The sequence below is a fragment of the Ooceraea biroi genome, chromosome 10 (assembly GCF_003672135.1).
Source record: "Ooceraea biroi isolate clonal line C1 chromosome 10, Obir_v5.4, whole genome shotgun sequence".
In the NCBI taxonomy this organism is placed as follows: Eukaryota; Metazoa; Arthropoda; class Insecta; order Hymenoptera; family Formicidae; genus Ooceraea; species Ooceraea biroi.
The window spans coordinates 10,551,938-10,571,474 of NC_039515.1; the positions used below are offsets into that span (position 1 = coordinate 10,551,938).

Consider the following 19,537-nt stretch of genomic DNA (forward strand, 5'->3'; position numbering starts at 1 on the left):
CTTTGTTATATATTTATATTATTGTAAATCAACAGAATAAACAATATAAATAATATATTCATATAAAACTTGTGAGTTGTTATAAAAAATTATGTATTATATTACATATAGAAGGGGTCTCATATTCGATATCTTTTTACTATTTTTGTTTAATCAATTTAATATCTAATCGTTAATAAAAAATATACCGTAAATTGTTTTAAAAACATATCAAAATACAGTAAAAATACGGGTATGAGGCACCCTGTACATGATATTAAAATTAATAAATGACGTAGTTAATGGTCTTCACACATTCCTTTTCTAAAAATATCAATGATTTAATTTTATTCAAAAATACGTGGCACGTAAATCTTAAAAATATATAAAATACTTTTGAATATTCAAAGATATTCAATAATTATCATCAGTTCTATTTCATTTCCTACATGATCGATTCTGAACGTATTTGATCTGATACAAATAAATAACTCCACATTAGAACACATAATGTAGCATGAGTAATAATGTGGGAACAACGTCAACTGTTTTATAAGGAAAAGAGTTTGCATTTTATTAGGTATATTTATAACTAAACAACCATCAGTGGCCATCAATGACGCAGTTGAAGAAAAATTAGAAAAAGTAGACAATCATTGAATAGTATAAAGCTAAACTCAAGATACAAGTTTACCGGAAGCGCGTTAGATCATCTGTACTAATATACGTAAAATGTATGCAATTTATTGATTTACTGCACTTGCAACTTTCTTCGCTCATACTAAATGTATACTGTTTGCGTTTTGAGAAGAATCTTTACGTGTACGTATCAGGGAAGAAACAACAGTGCATTTCAGCGTCTGAATTGTAGTCACAATGCTGCGTCAATTGATAACCACCTCAATATTTATCATCTCTTAGCAGATCCCTATTACTACGACTGATGCTGGCAAGGATCCCGGGGCTTTTCAGCGGCGGTGTCTCGTTCAACCGATTTAAGTGTAAGTTCGAGGTGTAAGGCGGTTGTGCTGGTGCATCCACGCCGTTCTTATCGGCTTCAACGTTAAAGCTTTTACTACGCGACAATGACGACTTGTACGTCCGTTCCGGTTTCGGTGGTGGCTGGAGCGTGCTGTATGCCGGCGTCGCGTTCACTTTGGGTGATGTGTTCACTGTGTTCTTGATCGATATGTTGATCATGCTGCTGTGCTGCTGACCTAACTTGCTGGGCGCACCGTATTTATTGACGTTCGTGTGAACGGCGTGGTGTCGTCTGATTTGCGATGCCGCCTGCGAGCGAGTCGATTGTCCGCTGCTGCCAGAGTGCAGATTCCGCGGTAACGTCTGGGTGGACCGGAAATGCTCCTCTCTCTCGTGATCGCCGACCAATCTGCTAGTGGACTTACTAAATCTGCCGAGGGAGCTGGAGGCAACGCTGAAACGCGGTCGTTTCCGAGAGATGATTTCCAAATCGCGTGGACTTTCTCTCGTCGGTTACGGCGACGATCGAATGAGCCTAGCGAGCCATGTACATATTGTATGCGTTTGGTTCATGCGACTCCCTTCATGCAGCCTTCACCCGAGATCGAAGCATGTATTCGACGAGACTTGCGACTTAAGGATACCCAAGCTGACCAATTTAGGCGTTCGCACTTTGGCTCTTGAAGCTTGTATAACTACTTCGTCTTTGGCGGCCATGAGCGATATGAGATAGCGAATGTGTCACTTATTCGTCTATTCATAGCTTAACACTTTCTAATGTATACGGAGAGACAAATTTTCACTGACGATACACGAAAGCGTGAAATATTCTCCAGACGCTGCGTCATTTCTAGCGAACACCTTGTGGACTTTATCGATATATGAGTGTATATATATATATATATATATATATGTAAGTGGTCCAGATCAAGCACATTTTCACCTATTAATTGTTTAAATAAACGCGAGGGATATCAGTTGCAAAGTGATTTAAACGTGACTGGAGACGTGACTTATCAGCCAAAATTTGTCTCTTTTTTCAATAATTATGTCATATATCGAATATTTCGATTACCTGTACTCGGAATCTACGGCAATTTTACCGCGCGGTCTTCCGTGTCGGTGCCGCTCTCTGCCATCTTCGTACCCTTTTTCACGCCCGTAAATACTGCCGCCAAAGGGATCCTCGCCCAGGTAGTACCTCTGCAGGGGTGGAGGAGTAGATTCGCTGCGTTGCCATTGTTCCTGAATAACATGATCGGATGCTCTTGACGCATTCGTTTTGATGACTTTGTTCGATGCGTTTCGCGGCGACCGCGGCGGCCTTTCCGGCGGTTTGTCCTCCGTCGCGTTTTTTTCACTAACAAAGGGAATGTTTCTATCGATCACGTTGTATTGCAGATAAGTCGGACCGTTGTCGTCAGTCTGCGTCAATTGTGAGGTTGAACCAGCTCCTCGCTTGTTCTTCCGTTCCGTGCTAGCTGAACGTAATTTGCCCACCAACTTCCGAAAAGATTCGCCAATCTTGTATTTAGAGCCGGTACCTGTAAGCATGTTTCATAATAGTATTTAATGTGCAAACAATGATAATGTTCATGTTAACTTAATCAATTTTTTAATATAATTAATGTTACAATTTTCTATCTTTATTGTTAGTTTTATTGTTCTTCAGTTTGGCGATAATGTCTGGAGCGACTTTTACCATCTTGATGTAATTATAATTCATTTTCTTCGCTTCTTTGTTGATTAATCTTGAAGAAAAACTTACTTTTCGACGCTCGTGGCGTGTCAGATTTTTTCTCCTCGCGATTACTTATCGGCGATCTTGGTGAAATTGATCGTGATCGTGGCAAACTGTTCTTGTAATTATCGCGTTCAGGAGTCTGTCTTTGAGTATCGCGATTACGACTTTCCCAGGTTCTTTGCACCACGTGTATAGGACTTGAAGTGCGCCCTGACGACGGTTCATTTAAATTGATCTTTTCTTCAGATTTTGTCCACTATACAAGAAATCAATAATTATCAATTATCTTATTTTTGTAATTATGCGAATCAGCTGATCATGCAATATCTTTAATAATTAAATAGATTAAATTTGCAGCCTATAGATTAAAAACCTTTGTATAATTTATACATATGTAAGATCTGGAAAGATAGTCGAGACTGACAGGTCGTATAGAGGAGCGGAATGAAAACAAGTTGATCACAACAGTAGGAGTATTGGCCGTACAGCCTAAGACCTAAGCGTGTGAACCAGGGATTCCGGAGAGTTCGAGTTCAAATCTAAGGCAGTCTCCTAGTTATTTTTCGCCTCTTACAATTCAGAAGTGGGATAAAATCCGCTACCCCTCGAAGACAGTTGAGATTCATCCGCTACCCCTCGGAGAGGAGGGAGTTGAGAAGCAGCTGGCCGGTAGTGAAGCCTGAACATGGAGGTCGGGATGGACTCAGAGGAGTGAACCAACATGGAGATTGGAAAGGACTCAGAGGAGTGAACCAAAAATGGAGGTTGGGAGGGACTCAGAAGAGTGAACCAAAAATGGAGGTTGGGAGGGACTCAAGTGGAGTGAACCGACGATTTGGAGACATTCGGGGACGAATGTAATGTCAGGCTGGCCGAGCTGTAAGATCTGGAAAGATAGTCGAGACCGACAGGTCGTATAGAGGATCGGAATGAAAACAAGTTGATCACAACAGTAGGAGTATGGGCCGTACAGCCTAAGACCTAGGCGTGTGAACCAGGGATCCCGGAGAGTTCGAGTTCAAATCTAAGGCAGTCTCCTAGTTATTTTTCGCCTCTTACAATTCAGAAGTGGGATAAAATCCGCTACCCCTCGAAGACGGTTGAGATTCATCCGCTACCCCTCGGAGAGGAGGGAGTTGAGAAGCAGCTGGCCGGTAGTGAAGCCTGAACATGGAGGTCGGGACGGACTCAGAGGAGTGAACCAACATGGAGATTGGGAAGGACTCAGAGGAGTGAACCAACATGGAGATTGGGAAGGACTCAGAGGAGTGAACCAAAAATGGATGTTGGGAGGGACTCGGAAGAGTGAACCAAAAATGGAGGTTGGGAGGGACTCGGAAGAGTGAACCAAAAATGGAGGTTGGGAGGGACTCAAGTGGAGTGAACCGACGATTTGGAGACATTCGGGGACGAATGTAATGTCAGGCTGGCCGAGCTGTAAGATCTGGAAAGATAGTCGAGACTGACAGGTCGTATAGAGGATCGGAATGAAAACAAGTTGATCACAACAGTAGGAGTATGGGCCGTACAGCCTAAGACCTAAGCGTGTGAACCAGGGATCCCGGAGAGTTCGAGTTCAAATCTAAGGCAGTCTCCTAGTTATTTTTCGCCTCTTACAATTCAGAAGTGGGATAAAATCCGCTACCCCTCGAAGACGGTTGAGATTCATCCGCTACCCCTCGGAGAGGAGGGAGTTGAGAAGCAGCTGGCCGGTAGTGAAGCCTGAACATGGAGGTCGGGACGGACTCAGAGGAGTGAACCAACATGGAGATTGGGAAGGACTCAGAGGAGTGAACCAACATGGAGATTGGGAAGGACTCAGAGGAGTGAACCAAAAATGGATGTTGGGAGGGACTCGGAAGAGTGAACCAAAAATGGAGGTTGGGAGGGACTCAAGTGGAGTGAACCGACGATTTGGAGACATTCGGGGACGAATGTAATGTCAGGCTGGCCGAGCTGTAAGATCTGGAAAGATAGTCGAGACTGACAGGTCGTATAGAGGATCGGAATGAAAACAAGTTGATCACAACAGTAGGAGTATGGGCCGTACAGCCTAAGACCTAAGCGTGTGAACCAGGGATCCCGGAGAGTTCGAGTTCAAATCTAAGGCAGTCTCCTAGTTATTTTTCGCCTCTTACAATTCAGAAGTGGGATAAAATCCGCTACCCCTCGAAGACGGTTGAGATTCATCCGCTACCCCTCGGAGAGGAGGGAGTTGAGAAGCAGCTGGCCGGTAGTGAAGCCTGAACATGGAGGTCGGGACGGACTCAGAGGAGTGAACCAACATGGAGATTGGGAAGGACTCAGAGGAGTGAACCAACATGGAGATTGGGAAGGACTCAGAGGAGTGAACCAAAAATGGATGTTGGGAGGGACTCGGAAGAGTGAACCAAAAATGGAGGTTGGGAGGGACTCAAGTGGAGTGAACCGACGATTTGGAGACATTCGGGGACGAATGTAATGTCAGGCTGGCCGAGCTGTAAGATCTGGAAAGATAGTCGAGACTGACAGGTCGTATAGAGGATCGGAATGAAAACAAGTTGATCACAACAGTAGGAGTATGGGCCGTACAGCCTAAGACCTAAGCGTGTAAACCAGGGATCCCGGAGAGTTCGAGTTCAAATCTAAGGCAGTCTCCTAGTTATTTTTCGCCTATTAAAATTCAGAAGTGGGATAAAATCCGCTACCCCTCGAAGACAGTTGAGATTCATCCGCTACCCCTCGGAGAGGAGGGAGTTGAGAAGCAGCTGGCCGGTAGTGAAGCCTGAACATGGAGGTCGGGACGGACTCAGAGGAGTGAACCAACATGGAGATTGGGAAGGACTCAGAGGAGTGAACCAACATGGAGATTGGGAAGGACTCAGAGGAGTGAACCAAAAATGGATGTTGGGAGGGACTCGGAAGAGTGAACCAAAAATGGAGGTTGGGAGGGACTCGGAAGAGTGAACCAAAAATGGAGGTTGGGAGGGACTCAAGTGGAGTGAACCGACGATTTGGAGACATTCGGGGACGAATGTAATGTCAGGCTGGCCGAGCTGTAAGATCTGGAAAGATAGTCGAGACTGACAGGTCGTATAGAGGATCGGAATGAAAACAAGTTGATCACAACAGTAGGAGTATGGGCCGTACAGCCTAAGACCTAAGCGTGTGAACCAGGGATCCCGGAGAGTTCGAGTTCAAATCTAAGGCAGTCTCCTAGTTATTTTTCGCCTCTTACAATTCAGAAGTGGGATAAAATCCGCTACCCCTCGAAGACGGTTGAGATTCATCCGCTACCCCTCGGAGAGGAGGGAGTTGAGAAGCAGCTGGCCGGTAGTGAAGCCTGAACATGGAGGTCGGGACGGACTCAGAGGAGTGAACCAACATGGAGATTGGGAAGGACTCAGAGGAGTGAACCAACATGGAGATTGGGAAGGACTCAGAGGAGTGAACCAAAAATGGATGTTGGGAGGGACTCGGAAGAGTGAACCAAAAATGGAGGTTGGGAGGGACTCGGAAGAGTGAACCAAAAATGGAGGTTGGGAGGGACTCAAGTGGAGTGAACCGACGATTTGGAGACATTCGGGGACGAATGTAATGTCAGGCTGGCCGAGCTGTAAGATCTGGAAAGATAGTCGAGACCGACAGGTCGTATAGAGGATCGGAATGAAAACAAGTTGATCACAACAGTAGGAGTATTGGCCGTACAGCCTAAGACCTAGGCGTGTGAACCAGGGATCCCGGAGAGTTCGAGTTCAAATCTAAGGCAGTCTCCTAGTTATTTTTCGCCTCTTACACATATATTATTTATTCACGAACTACTCATAGTATGATAAATGCCATCAACAAAGAAATCTTCAACGAAATCTTACTTGTTCTTTTGATCTTCGGCGAATTGGCGGCGAAGGTGTTCGCTGTCGTTCCTCAATGGAATCTTGATATTCACGGCGAAACGATTCGTAAGTCTTGGTATATGATGATTCAACTTGATTTCTCTTATGCCCATGGGCATGTCCATTAGCACGAGGAGATTCCACATATCGAACTGGTGAACCCGATCGTGCATGTTTCTCTACACAGAATATATCATGTTCGTATCTTATTTAAAAAGCGCATAATCTAATACTTGTTAAAAGAAAGTTACGATAGATATAAACAAAAAATATAAAGCTGAAAATACAAACTTCTTATAGTAATATATCCATTATTAATTATTATTACTATAAAATTATCTTCTCCATACCTTTTCCTTGATATCGTTCCGACCACTCGCTGATTCCGTGAAAATATCCTGAAGGCGAGTCCGAGTCTCGAGTACGTCGTTGATAGCGGCTGGAGCTTACGTTCTGATGTTCCCGTTCTTTCGGCGTATAAGATTTCATAGTAACATTGATATAGCTCGTGTTCGTGCCGGTTGGAAGAGGAGACTCGTCAGCGTCGAGAGATCCGTGGGAGGAACGCGAGTCACTGCCAAAGTGGCTTTCCAGCCACTTCGATGTCTCGAATTTTCTCGCCTCGTCCTCTTCCTCCAGGTCCAATGGCTTCTTCGTCAGAGCATCTTTCCGAGCGGCATCCGGGAAACCTGTAATAATTTGCAGTGTTTCTTTTTAATAGAGAGTTGGATGCACAGAAGAATATCTCGATCCATTCTCTAAACTTTTATTTCTTAAAATTAAATTAATAATGTCTCGTCAGTCAATATTATGCAAAATCGCGGATTGATATGGTCAGTCATTCGTGAAGACTTGAACACAATGATAATAAATTAATGAAGAAAAGCAACGTACCGGAATGTTTGTGAAGACGAGTCGTCCGCATACCCGTTGGTGATGGTGACCAGTCGCCTATTCGTTCTCCTTCAGTTGTCTCGGCGACGTAGCGCATCTCTCGGCCGACTCTCTCGCCGGCCGAGATGTAGTCCACAACGTCCTCTTCTCTCTTCTTGATGTACTTTTGTGAGCTTTCCTTCTTAGTTTCGGAAGGGTCGTCGTTCTTCCCGTCGTCTGGAACTTCGTCGTCGTTAATCTGAAACAAAAACAATTGCAATATTTACCATTTTTCCTCCATCGTATAATTTATTCTTCTTTTAATGATGTTATATAAGTATAAAAATAATTATATCACGTAGCAATATGTTTTGTATATCTGACTTGATCAGATTTGCAAATATTTTGCAGAGATAAATCCAAATAAGGAAGAAAAAAAGCGAATATATAAAAGTCCGCGGAGGTCTAAGTCAGTTTTTGCTGTAGCGACTCACCTCCTCGTGCTCGACCGTTTGCTTCTTCTCAGTAACGATTAATCCATCAGCCTTCAGTTCTTTTCTTTCTAAGGTTTTCTCGGTGTCGATGACCTTGTTTGACCTAGTCGTGTGCTGAATGACCCGTGGACCGGACTGCGGCGCCAACTGTTTTGAAGATTCGGCGAGAGCGACTCGCAAGTCACCTCTATTGCTACGCACCGCCTTCTGGTATGCCTGAAAACCGGACGCGCACACATTAACCCCGTCGCATGCTCGCGCCAGACACCAGACACTATCGCCAAAAATCTCTCTCCCCATGATGTATACATATATTCCGAAATCTCGTCGTGATAAACCGGCTGGTCCGGCTTTGCCTCTTTCCTTCTCTCTTCCGCAAAAATGTACCGCATTTAGGGAGGGGTGCAACGTTCAAGAACAGTTGTAATGGAGCAAGTGCACGCAATCGCACACTGGTAGATGCACACGAACTGATCAGAGGCACGATAAGCCAGAAACTTATGACGGTCTATGAAATGAATTTTAATAAATGAGCATATATGTACGTAGATAGCATCTAGATTACTTTGACTTGATAACGAGAGAGAGAGATAGAGGAGTAATGATAATTACTGGTTATCCCTTCTGACAAATAACTACCTCATGTCTCATGTATAATAAAATTCTCTGCGATGAATAATTGGTCCGGATAAAACAGCTCGTATTTTAATGCCATAATTTCAAAAAAATTGTTGGTTCGCGTTTTAATGAAATCAGGATGTTTGACTTCTTTCAATTTCAATGAAAGCTGTTACAGTCATTTTTATTGTATATACATTTACGTCTCTTCTCTAAAACGCTGTATCTAATAAGTTTGATGCTGGCAACCTTTCCAGTGACCTTGTCAATTTTCCTGAAACAAGATTAATGTTTCGTAACCCGAGCGTGCGTGAGCCTTGCTAAACCATTAAACCGAGAAATAAATTAAAAATTATGCAAAGCGCCGGTTACGATGATGACGCGACACGATTCTCCGACCTTCGTTAAGAGAACGTCTTGGTGTCCATGCACATCGAGGACGATGACGAGCATGACGAATCGTTAGCGATACACAGTCAGGAAAGCTGTTCACCGTGTGACATTTGCCTTCAATCGTACCCTGGTAATTCTGGTCTACTTGCAGCAACGCATCATGCACTCCAGGACCAGTTCGCGATCAACCGATCCAACTTCAACGCGACTGTTGAACACGATTATTAATACCTTTCGTTTCGCTAGAAAAAGGAACGACACGTCCCGACGTCGAATGATACGTCGTGTCCGATTAAGCGAAGCGTGCTTTGCGAGCGGTTATCCCGGCATCTCTCAAGCGAGGACGACTGGTCCAGTGGGACGACGATGACCAAGGAATCCCGAGGTTGCGGATTGCGAGAGGCCAGGCGGGCCGGCAGGAGGACCGCATGAAGAAGAGGTAGACGTATCGCGTCGACGTCGCACGGGTGACGCGATTCCACCGATTTCGCCGACGAGAACGAACGCGGGACGGACACTCAATCCGCGGATGAACTCGCGGCTGATGGCACTCGGGCGAGACGAAACAGCTGCTGAGAGACTGTGAGGCTGTGGCATCTCGCGGCTCCTTCATCGCCATTGGGTGAAGGGAGAGCAAAATCGAGAGATCATCGACTTCCACTTCTTGAGATCCCTTTCCCTCTCTTTCTTTCTCTCTCTTTCTCGCGCTCTCCGTCGTTCTCCTTCTCCTATTCGCTTTCTCTCTCTTTCTCTCTTCGCCAACCGCGTTCGCCGTTTAACTCCGTCCTACCTTCGTCTTCTTCATCCAGAACGATTCGACCTCTTCTATTCTGAATCGTTCACGCACGCGAGAACGTCTTTCGCGTACATACCCGTTGCCCTGTCTTTCGCAATCTGGGTATGTCCGCGAGGTTTGTGAAATCTCTTTGCGACTGTCGTGGGTGCGATTGCATGTTGCATAGATCGATGTCGGGGGTGGCGGGGAACCTTTTTTTCTCTATGCTTTTTATACTATTCTTCAATTGATTCATACATGCAAACACGCACGTAAATGTACGTGACGTATCATTATCATTATCATTATCTCATTCGAGACGAAATACAAATTATACGTTGCTCTTAGCATGACGGACATAAACATAAACATCAAAGTAATATACTTAATTTACGCCGAAATATACTTATTATCTCTTTTGCGCTCTTTAGCATCCATAAAACCCATTGTATTTTTTCTCTTTGCTGAAATTGACAGAAATTTTCCAAAGAAAGCTCCTCCTTTCTTATCCTATCTCCTGAAATCATTTCGTAACGACATGAGCATCCAGTGCCGTGCTGACCAAATCTCGTCGAGAGCTAAGACGCGTCTCTACCAGCGCAACAACACGCGCGAGCTATCAGATGGGACGGGTCCTTAAAGAACAAACAACGCGACCTTTTCGCGTTGCGCCCGATGCCAGGAAAGAGAATGTGCATGGCATTCCCTGCGGCACGCGCAGGTGGAATTCAGGGTGTGGGTGTGTCGCGTGTGCAATATATACCTCGTCCGAGATATCTCCCAACTGTTGACGATCCTCCGTCTCGAGTCTCTCCTCGATCTCCTCACGGCTCCTCACCACCGTCTCGTTGAGCTCCTTTTGCACGATGTTGCCGCCATTTCCGGTTACAATACCACCTGCCGCCGGCCGCCAGTCGACCTCCTGCGGCTGATCCCCGGTCGTGCGTCTCTAAACACCGGTCGCACACGTTAAAAGCACGTTCGGTAAGCGCGCGTGATACTACAAAGGATGCCGAGTACCATTCTGATACGCAAATGTATGCAGAATCAATGGACAATAGACACGTGTCGCAAAAGTAGTGAAAAGAAGCTGTCGCAATTGCTTCTCATTAAATCTATCGTTCCATGAATATATTCCTATAACCAGAAATAGAAATCGGCATCCCTTTTCGCACTATGTGCAAAAGCAGATGAAAATATAACGTAAAACAAGAAACAAATTGGAAAAAGTTTGATCCGATATTTTCAATGCAAACCTCCTGAGTTGTATGCTCCTGTTGTTCGACGTCCTCGGTTGTGTTCGTTGTAACTAGGGGTCCGGAGTCGACGACAACCTCGCCATCTTCGAGGACAACTTGCCGTTTCACCCTGGTCTCTATTTGCCGCGTGGTGGTGATCTCCTTTTTCTTGCGGGTCTCCCATTCCTCTGAAAGCCGGAAGCGATTGTTCTTTCTCAGCGAGCATTCCAGTTCGCGATATCGGGCACCGTTGCGCAAAACCAATTTCTCGGTCTCGAACAAGCGGGCGTAAAACGCGGCTGATGAGTTGACAAGGGGGTGATGCGGGAAACGCGGAGGAGAAGTCTCCTTTGTGCCTCGTGTCGTAGTAACGTTGTTGTCGCGCCTTCACGGGCACTTCGAACTACGCCGAACGAGCGAAACAATAGCTATGCGCCAAGCGAACAGTTACCTCTGCAATCGCGATGTTTGCCAAAGAAAGCAAACGGAAACGGCCAGAGAAGATGCTTACGTTGCTTTGCGCTTCCAGGAAGTTTCAGCTCGCGATATCTAATCTTTTATTTGAACAATAAAAATAAAGGTTTGACACAGATACGATTTTGGACTGCACCAAATACTAAAAGCTTTTAGAGTGAATGTCATTTAGTCTGTCATTCAACGTCATCAACACATCCAGATCTTTTCTTTGCGGATTGTCAGTTATGTCGATGTGAATAGCTTCGCATTTATCTTCAGTTTACAGCGACGTCGAGTTACTATTACTGTTCGTAGATTAACATTTCTGTTAAAGGAATTTACCTTCTTTGATTAATGCCACAGAGTTCTCAGGGTCAACCTGAAAAAGGAAACAATACGTATGTAAATCCGCTTACGAGCGAGAGCGTCGGAGGAGCGAAGAAGCAATTCCTTTCGGCTAAGGACATTCCGGAGAAGTTACGTATCGCGAGAAGTACGTCTACCGCAAATAACTTCGCCGTAACCACTTTCTTACTCCATGTTACACGCGACTAAACTCCTGACCGACACTTGGCAGATTCCGACCCGGCTGGGACGTTAACATGAAATAAGATCAACCTTAACGAATGCATGAATGAACAATCAACAGAAAATGGATCAACACAACTAAGCAAATTGCAATCGAACAACTAATCGAATATAAACTCGACTGAACAGAAAGTTTGTAAGGAATTGCAGTTGAATTAACGTAAGCGGAAAAAGCTATCAAGTAGAACTATCTCACACGGCAAGTTAACGGCAACAAATCTATCTAGAATAGAAAATTGTGCCAAGCATGATAATTGCTGCGATATGCGATCCTGAAGGAGAAACGCATCTGAGAAAATGCGCTCACGGGGTCAGAGAAAATGTTACTCACGAGAATAGAGGAGTGGGTGTTTGCCGGTGGACGGGCCTCGTATCGGCGTGTCGAAATCACCTCCATCATTCAATCATGTCTACTACGAAATCCTGTTGTTTTTCCCAGGCCACTTGATCAGCATCATTGCGAGCGGGAATCCAACTGACGAACCACCATCGGTGATGACATTCCTGTGCAACAATAATTAATTGCAGACGATAGACAGTATTTCTATAATTATTAGGAGTGTGATTTAGTTTTGAGGGTTTTGCAACAGATGGCTGTAGTGTCAGTTTGTTCCAATAGCTGTTTCCGATAACTGTTCTTTCTTACAGTGTTCACATTATCCATCACATTTAGTAGCATTATAGCAATAGATGCAATAACAGTCGTGTTTATATCATCGTAAAAATCCGAAAGAGCATTTTCGACATGCGTTGCTTTTGTTTTTTAATCACAACAAAACTGCGGCTGACGGTTATAGAATTCTTGTGGAAACTTATGGTGATTCTGCCCCATCAATTAAGACGTGTGAATACTGGTTTAGACGCTTTAAAAGTGCTGATACTGATGTGAAGGACAAAGAACGCTCGGGACAACCAAGAAAGCTTGAAAATGCAGATTTCCAAGCATTATTGCACGAAAATCCAACACGATCCACTTCAGAACTTGCCAGAGCATTAAATGTTGATCGTACAACAGTTACCAAACATTTACATGAAATGGGAAAAATTCAGAAAGAAGGGAAATGGGTTCGACATCAATTATCGGAAAGTGCCATTTGAACATTTGCATTTCGTTGATCGCCAGGCAAAAAAAGAAGTCTTTTGTCTCGGATTGTTACTGGGGATGAAAAGTGGATCTATTTTGATAATCCGAAACGCAGAAAATCATGGGTGGATCCAGGCGAACCATCAACATCCACTCCGAGACGCAATATTCACGGTTCAAAAGTAATGCTCTGTATTTGGTGGGATAGTGTACTATGAGCTGTTAAATCCGCATGAGACTGTCACGGCTGATCGTTATCGACACCAATTGTACAAGTCGAAGCAAGCATTGGACCAAAAACGACCACCAATTGCGAGTAAACGACGGAAAGTGATTCTTCTTCATGACAACGCTCGACCTGACGTTGCGTTATCAGTGAAAGAAACACTATTAGAGCTTGAATGGCAAGTCTTACCGCACCCCGCGTATTCTCCGGACATTGCTCCATGCGATTATTATTTGTTCCGGTCGATGCAAGACGCTTTAGAGGATACACACTTTCATAATTTGGAAGAAGTGCGAAAATTCGTCGACGAATGGATCAACTGAAAAGAAGAGTGATTTTATCGTGGTGGAATCCATCTCTTGCCAGAAAGATGGGAAAAAGTTATAGAAAACGAAGGAAAATATTTTGATTAAGGTATTCATTCATTATCATATTTAAATACATGCGTTTTTGAGCAAAAAAAACCCTTAAAACTAAATCACACCCCTAATATATTAATCAAATTAAAATCTGCAGGATTCTATATATCTTGATTGAATATTCATTTCTGATTAACATAGAGCTTTTCTTATTAACTATAGGAAAAGCTGATGGAAGGCACAGTTTGTGCAATATTCGATGAAAACATTTGAAAGCATTTGATGGTCAACACGAGGCAGATTGAAGATGCAATAAAAGAGAAAACTTTGATCGGCGAAGGTGTTCGCCGTGTGGTTTCGGTGAAATAACGTTTTCTCGCAAACAGCAAGACGAATGAATATTCTGCGAGTCGTGATCGATCAAGAAGAAAAGCTTTTAGAGAATTGCGTTTGATTTGGTATTAATGACGACTCATTTGAATTCCAAACATTAGTCTTGCGGTCGCAGACGCAGAGGTATCTCCCTTCTCATTCTTCCGTTGTGCCGACTCCTATGTGAGGAACACGAGGGTCCGCGCGTAGACGAGGAGCGGCAATAATTCATCGGGAAGCTCTCTCCGCGTGGAAGCTGAAGGCCGCGGTGGCACGCGGGCCTGTGGTCGGGACCACCTCGATATGGTCCGCGCGATACGATATCGCGCGCGCAAGATGGCTAAAGACACGCGTGTACCACGCACGGCCGGTTGCCCTATATCAATGGCGTAACTGGCGTGAGCCAGCCACACTTTTCCAAGTCATCGTTTCCGAGTCCTTGAACGGAGTCCAATCGCGATGGTCCGTTCGTCTGAAAGGATAATCGACGCGCGATTGAAGTACGATTGCTGTTTGAAGTTCGAGTGATAGCTCTACAAACTGGAAAGAGTAATTATCTTTGACGATAATCAGCCATTAAATTATATCTTGATGGAAAATAATAATTTTGTTCCTCATTCGCGTATGTACTTATGTGTGCTCAGATTATTAGCTCAGTCAATCCTGCTAAGTGTTCGTTTCTTTTTTCTCTACAAGGATGGAGATAAAGATGATTAAAATGATTATAGAGTTCTTTATATATAAATTTCGATATGAATATCTCTTTCACTGCACGCTTTTCTCATAATTTCACGGAACGTTAGGAACAAAACTAGCATGCTGGGTAATGGAAGTAGGGGAGTATCAGTACGAGAAACAGCCTGGTGCAGTAATAACAGTATAGACCGGCGTAATAAAAAAAGATTTCACAATTAAATCTTCTAATCACGGTGAGAGTTAATACTAATGAGGGTATCAGTGCGATGTATCACTTTCTTAACGTTTCGTTGCGTTAACAGCAATTATGCCAGGCATCTCGTGCGCCTAACCCGATCATCTTAAGGGGGTATTCTAGTGTAAAAGTAAAATTTGTATGCTATTTTGGTGAATTTTTTTTGAAAAAAGTATAAGGTTTTTTGAGGCAGGGTTTTCCCTGCTTATTCATACATATTTGGTGTATGTTTCCAAATTTTTGTAGTAGACAATAACTATAAATAAGCGCTGCACATGATATTAAATAAGAACATGAAAAAAAAGTTGGTCCATGGTTCCCATGATTTCAGCTGTTCTGCTCATCTGAAACAAAAAAACCAAAGAGATTCTTAATTAGTATGAGTGTGGCTATAGCAGGTACCAGAATGAAAAACAAATGTTGAAAATTTAAAACATGACTTCATTGAGAAAATTAAGTTTCGATTTGTGCCATTTTTTTCACCATTGAAGGGCTGTAGAAATTCCAAAAAACAATATTTCGATTTGATTGTGGTAGGGGCTATAGCCACGCATATACTGAAGATGTGTGCAAAAGCCTGAGTCAATTGATTAACTGGTTTTTGAGATATCATGGGAACCAATTTGAAAAACATGGTTTCGAGAAAAACACGTTTAAAGTTTTTCATACTGATTACATAGAGATAATGTTACTTACGATCAATCGGCTAGTCCAGGGCCATACAGGGGACATTCCTCTTGTTCGTAGAAGTCCTGCAGAGCTGATCTCTCTTCCCTGCGATTCATTCTCTGATCTCGAGAGAAGTTAGTGGAGCGCCGCTCCGAGCGGGTGATGCGAGCTTCGTTCCGGGAGTTTGCGTACATCACCGCTTGCTGACCAATACTAACTCCCATCACGTTCATAAGTTTGAAAATTGGCATAAATCCTTTATTGAAAATTATAACTGCCAAGAATGTTGCTATTTCAACAACTTTCACACCAGCATGGAGATGTTTTGGAGCAAAAGTCCAAATCAATGAATTTAGAGATTCATTGTACCATATAACCTGTACTATACAAAGGCTCCAATTCAAACGTACGACCTTCAAAGAATAACGATCTTCCGATCCTACCTAAAATACTAACACAATGCTCTGTTGTGTGCCGCGCGGTCCAACCGCCGAGCGCGCGCCAGAGGTTATTTTCTATTAGGTGCTATTACTTTGTTAATTTTGCGAATCGGGCTAAATCTTCTCGCAGACATATTTTCCATACCATATACTTGCAAAATATGCCAAAAAAAAATTCGATTTTTCTGACATGCTACACTAGAATACCCCCTTAATCGCCGCCGCTCCGCCGTGATGGATCCATCGAGCGGAGTAATTTAATCTGCTTTAAAAAGAGCTTTGCCTACGCCTCTGAACACTTGCGTCCTTGCGGTTGGAATTACGCACGCGTTCTCCCCACCTCGCACCGTGGACAGGTAAGTATTTAGTAATGAGTATTTAGATTTTTTTCTACCCGTAGGATCTATGATCCTAAGGTGAATAAAGTGCGGTTTTCGAACGGATACACGCGTTACTATGAAATACCGGTCAATATGTTTCTAAGCGCTTCATGAAAGTCCGCAATGAACAAAGTAGATTTACCACATGATGTCTGTTAGCGAGGATTAATTTATTTGATATTGTTAATTGTAAATCTTTGCAGTTGTGTGACGTAACAATTAGTGGTGGCTGTACCATACAATTAGACAACAAAAGAATTGAAAGGCTGTGTTAAGTATATCTCATGAATGTAATGCTGCAGTTGATGAACAGATCTAAGAGGAGAAGCATGTAATCTGCATTGGCAGCACACTCCTTTGGTAAACCGTGGTACAACCATGTTAGTCTCACCTTATTGGATATGCATGTGACGTCAGGGATGCGTCAGCGCGTAAAAGCGAACAGCTTGAAATACCGTCCGTGACATTTTGCGTACTTTGTCTAAAATAGGATGAATTCACAAAAATTATGGTAATGCAAAGAAGAATTAGCTTAATCAATTTTGTCTCTTCTACGAAGATATTGTAAATTAAAATGAACAACATAGCGAAGTTCTTTATGTCTTTTACATTTCTTTCATAATTTCGCGATACTGCTATTATATATAAGAGTGCTTAACATATAATTTCCAAGAGAGAAAAGTCGCGAACGCGCACTTATACTTCTTCGGAGGATTATAACTCTAATAAAGTTTCACCGATCTCGCGCGCGATTAATTTCATCAGATTTTCACCGGTTTGACAAAAATTCTAAAATGGAAGATTAAATCGGCACAGGTCCTTAGGCGAAACGGATCCTTAAGTAAATAGATGGAGATAAAACGCGCGGCGCGCGCGCGCTGATGTTTGAATCGCCGGCCGCCGGCGCATTCGCGGTGATTTCAACGCGCGAAAAGCGCCGCGAGCAAATGGAATAACGACTCGGCAAGCGGCATGGATACTACACGGTGGACACGTGACCTCGCCAAGGACGTCGCCATTTTGGTTGACAGTGCGAAGCGGGCTCGTTCGAGAGAGAAATCGCACGCTCGAGGATCCATTTTAGGACCGCGCGACACTGAAGATCTATCAGTGACGGTATCTCAGCTTTCACGCCAAATACAGAGTTTGGACACTACATTCACAGCGGATCCGTGCCGTCGATCGTTATCAGATCGGGCGACGTCGCGCGAAAAATCACGCCGCGGATCAAAAGTCGCGATTTATCGCGGATGAAAATGCACCTTCTACACTCACGCTGCACTGGGAAGATTCTCATCGCTCCTGCTGCAGCACGGCAGCGCGGCAACACGTTATGTAAGAGGCTGACAATGCCACTCGCGTAATATCCTCGAGGAAAAGCCATTCGCCACGATGCGTCGGCCGATCCTTTCTTGGAAACGCGAAATGCACGTACGCATTGGTAAAAGAGTCCGGGGCATCAAAAGGACGGAGGGAAATTAAAATTAAGAGCTAAAGAGACCAAAAAAAGAGAGAAAAAGCGCGATGATATTTGCACTCACCTACACTCTTCGTAATTCGCGCAATTGCGCTTATCCTCAAAACGGTCGATCTGCAAATTTTCGAATGAGTTAACACAATGTCCGGAGATTCGAGATTGTCGTTTCCTCTTCGTGAATTAATCGAATTAACCGAGTAAGGCGACTTGATGACGATGAACGATGCACCGCGAGCGCGAGCGAGCGAGCGTTGCTCACGACGCGACGCGCGAAACGAAAGTACTCAACGAGACTTACTCGCGCCGCGTGCTCTCGCGCCAGCGCTCGCGATACTGTCCGGCCGTCGAGTACTTTCTGACGGATCCACCGGGCATGATCAGGATCGAGTCTAGCAGGTGCGGCGCCCCGAAGCGCGCGATTCGTTGACCGTCACCTATGTGGAACACTTCCTTAACAGTCGTCTTCAGATTTTGACGCAACTTTATTAGTTCGTCAAGATCAAATATTGTGTTTGCACATACATAAACCGTTTTTTTTATAGATTAAGCAATTTTACTGTCGTCTTGCATCGAAGCGAAATATGTCGGAGCGAAATATCGAATAGTAGAAGAATCGACTGGGCGAAGTCACTGTAAATACGTACGTACAGCGCGTACACGAGACAGAGTACATACACACCCAAATCGGCAAACATTGTGTATCTCTGCCAACTATGGCGTTCGTCCAATCAGAGATATCGACACGAGAGACGGAGATTAACGTCCCATTGACCTGCTAAACCTCGCAACCGCCTTGAAACTCTTTTGTATACTTCGATCTACAAACCGCATTTTGTTATACTTGGATACTTGGAGAATTGAAATAGACAAAAAAGATAAAAAAACAATATAATTAGAAGAAACTAATCATATCGCATAATCTTCGCAGAATATGATAAAATAATAAAATACACTAGAAAAAAGTGGGGTAGGCTGTATCGGGACACGGCCGCAAGTTTTTAACGTGAATACGTCATGTTAATCATCAGAATAAATAAATTAATATTAATTTATCGTGTAAAATTTTTAGAATCACAAAACAAGTTTTTCGGGTTGGTCAATTAAAACCGGACACCCTATATATTCAAATCAAAAGTCGAGACCTTGTATATTATAATAAGATAAAGTGAGATACCCTATATATTATAATTATAATTAAAATGAGACTGTATATTAAAATTGAATGAAAGAAATTTCGTCACGCGTCTCGCTCAACTTTTCAAATTGGCATCCATCGAGTTATAAGACGTATTCACGTCAAAATAATAAAATTATAACATCAAGTAATGTATTTTACGAATTATCTAATTTGCTAAAAGTAGCCAGTGACACGAACAAATAAAATGTGTCCTAAAAACTTGCCAGATTTAAGTACGCGACTCTGAATCTCGAACGCGCGCGCAGTTTTAGCGAGGCGTTCCCAAATGGAGCCATCGCGATAAAGTAGGTACATTCCGGCCTCGCTCAATCGCGTCCGCGGATGTGTTTTCAGAGGCCCATTCTTAGCGCGTCCGCGCGAGGCCGTTAATATGCAAACGCGCGCGCGTCT

General features: G+C 43.6%; 1 protein-coding gene across 4 annotated transcripts; it reads right to left on the reverse strand.

Moving 5' to 3' along the window:
• Positions 1 to 33: 33 nt before the first annotated feature.
• LOC105284992 lies at positions 34 to 18,795 on the reverse strand. Of its 4 annotated transcripts, none has more exons than XM_011348897.3 (13): positions 18,014 to 18,794; positions 16,864 to 16,953; positions 12,343 to 12,515; positions 11,766 to 11,802; positions 10,986 to 11,155; positions 10,493 to 10,678; positions 7,944 to 8,159; positions 7,471 to 7,708; positions 6,927 to 7,265; positions 6,556 to 6,755; positions 2,729 to 2,960; positions 2,036 to 2,504; positions 34 to 1,414 (listed from the first exon to the last, which is right to left on the reverse strand). In XM_011348897.3, exons 3-13 carry the CDS (start codon positions 12,409 to 12,411, stop codon positions 880 to 882), a joined length of 2,691 nt encoding a protein of 896 aa, XP_011347199.1. In that variant the 5' UTR covers positions 12,412 to 12,515; positions 16,864 to 16,953; positions 18,014 to 18,794; the 3' UTR covers positions 34 to 879. The 4 variants fall into 4 exon arrangements, with proteins under 4 accessions (XP_011347199.1, XP_011347198.1, XP_011347200.1 ...); XM_020033481.2 differs by having other exon boundaries at positions 1,288 to 1,664; positions 18,014 to 18,795; XM_011348896.3 differs by lacking the exon at positions 16,864 to 16,953.
• Between the last annotated feature and the right edge of the window lie 742 nt (positions 18,796 to 19,537).

Coding starts and splice junctions, on each gene's coding strand:
- LOC105284992 (XM_011348896.3), bottom strand. CDS start 12,411: ATGATGGAGGTGATTTCGACACGCCGATACGAGGCCCGTCCACCGGCA. Junction 6,756..6,926: donor GGAACGATATCAAGGAAAAG/GTATGGAGAAGA, acceptor TATTCTGTGTAG/AGAAACATGCACGATCGGGT. Junction 2,505..2,728: donor CACGCCACGAGCGTCGAAAA/GTAAGTTTTTCT, acceptor ACATGCTTACAG/GTACCGGCTCTAAATACAAG.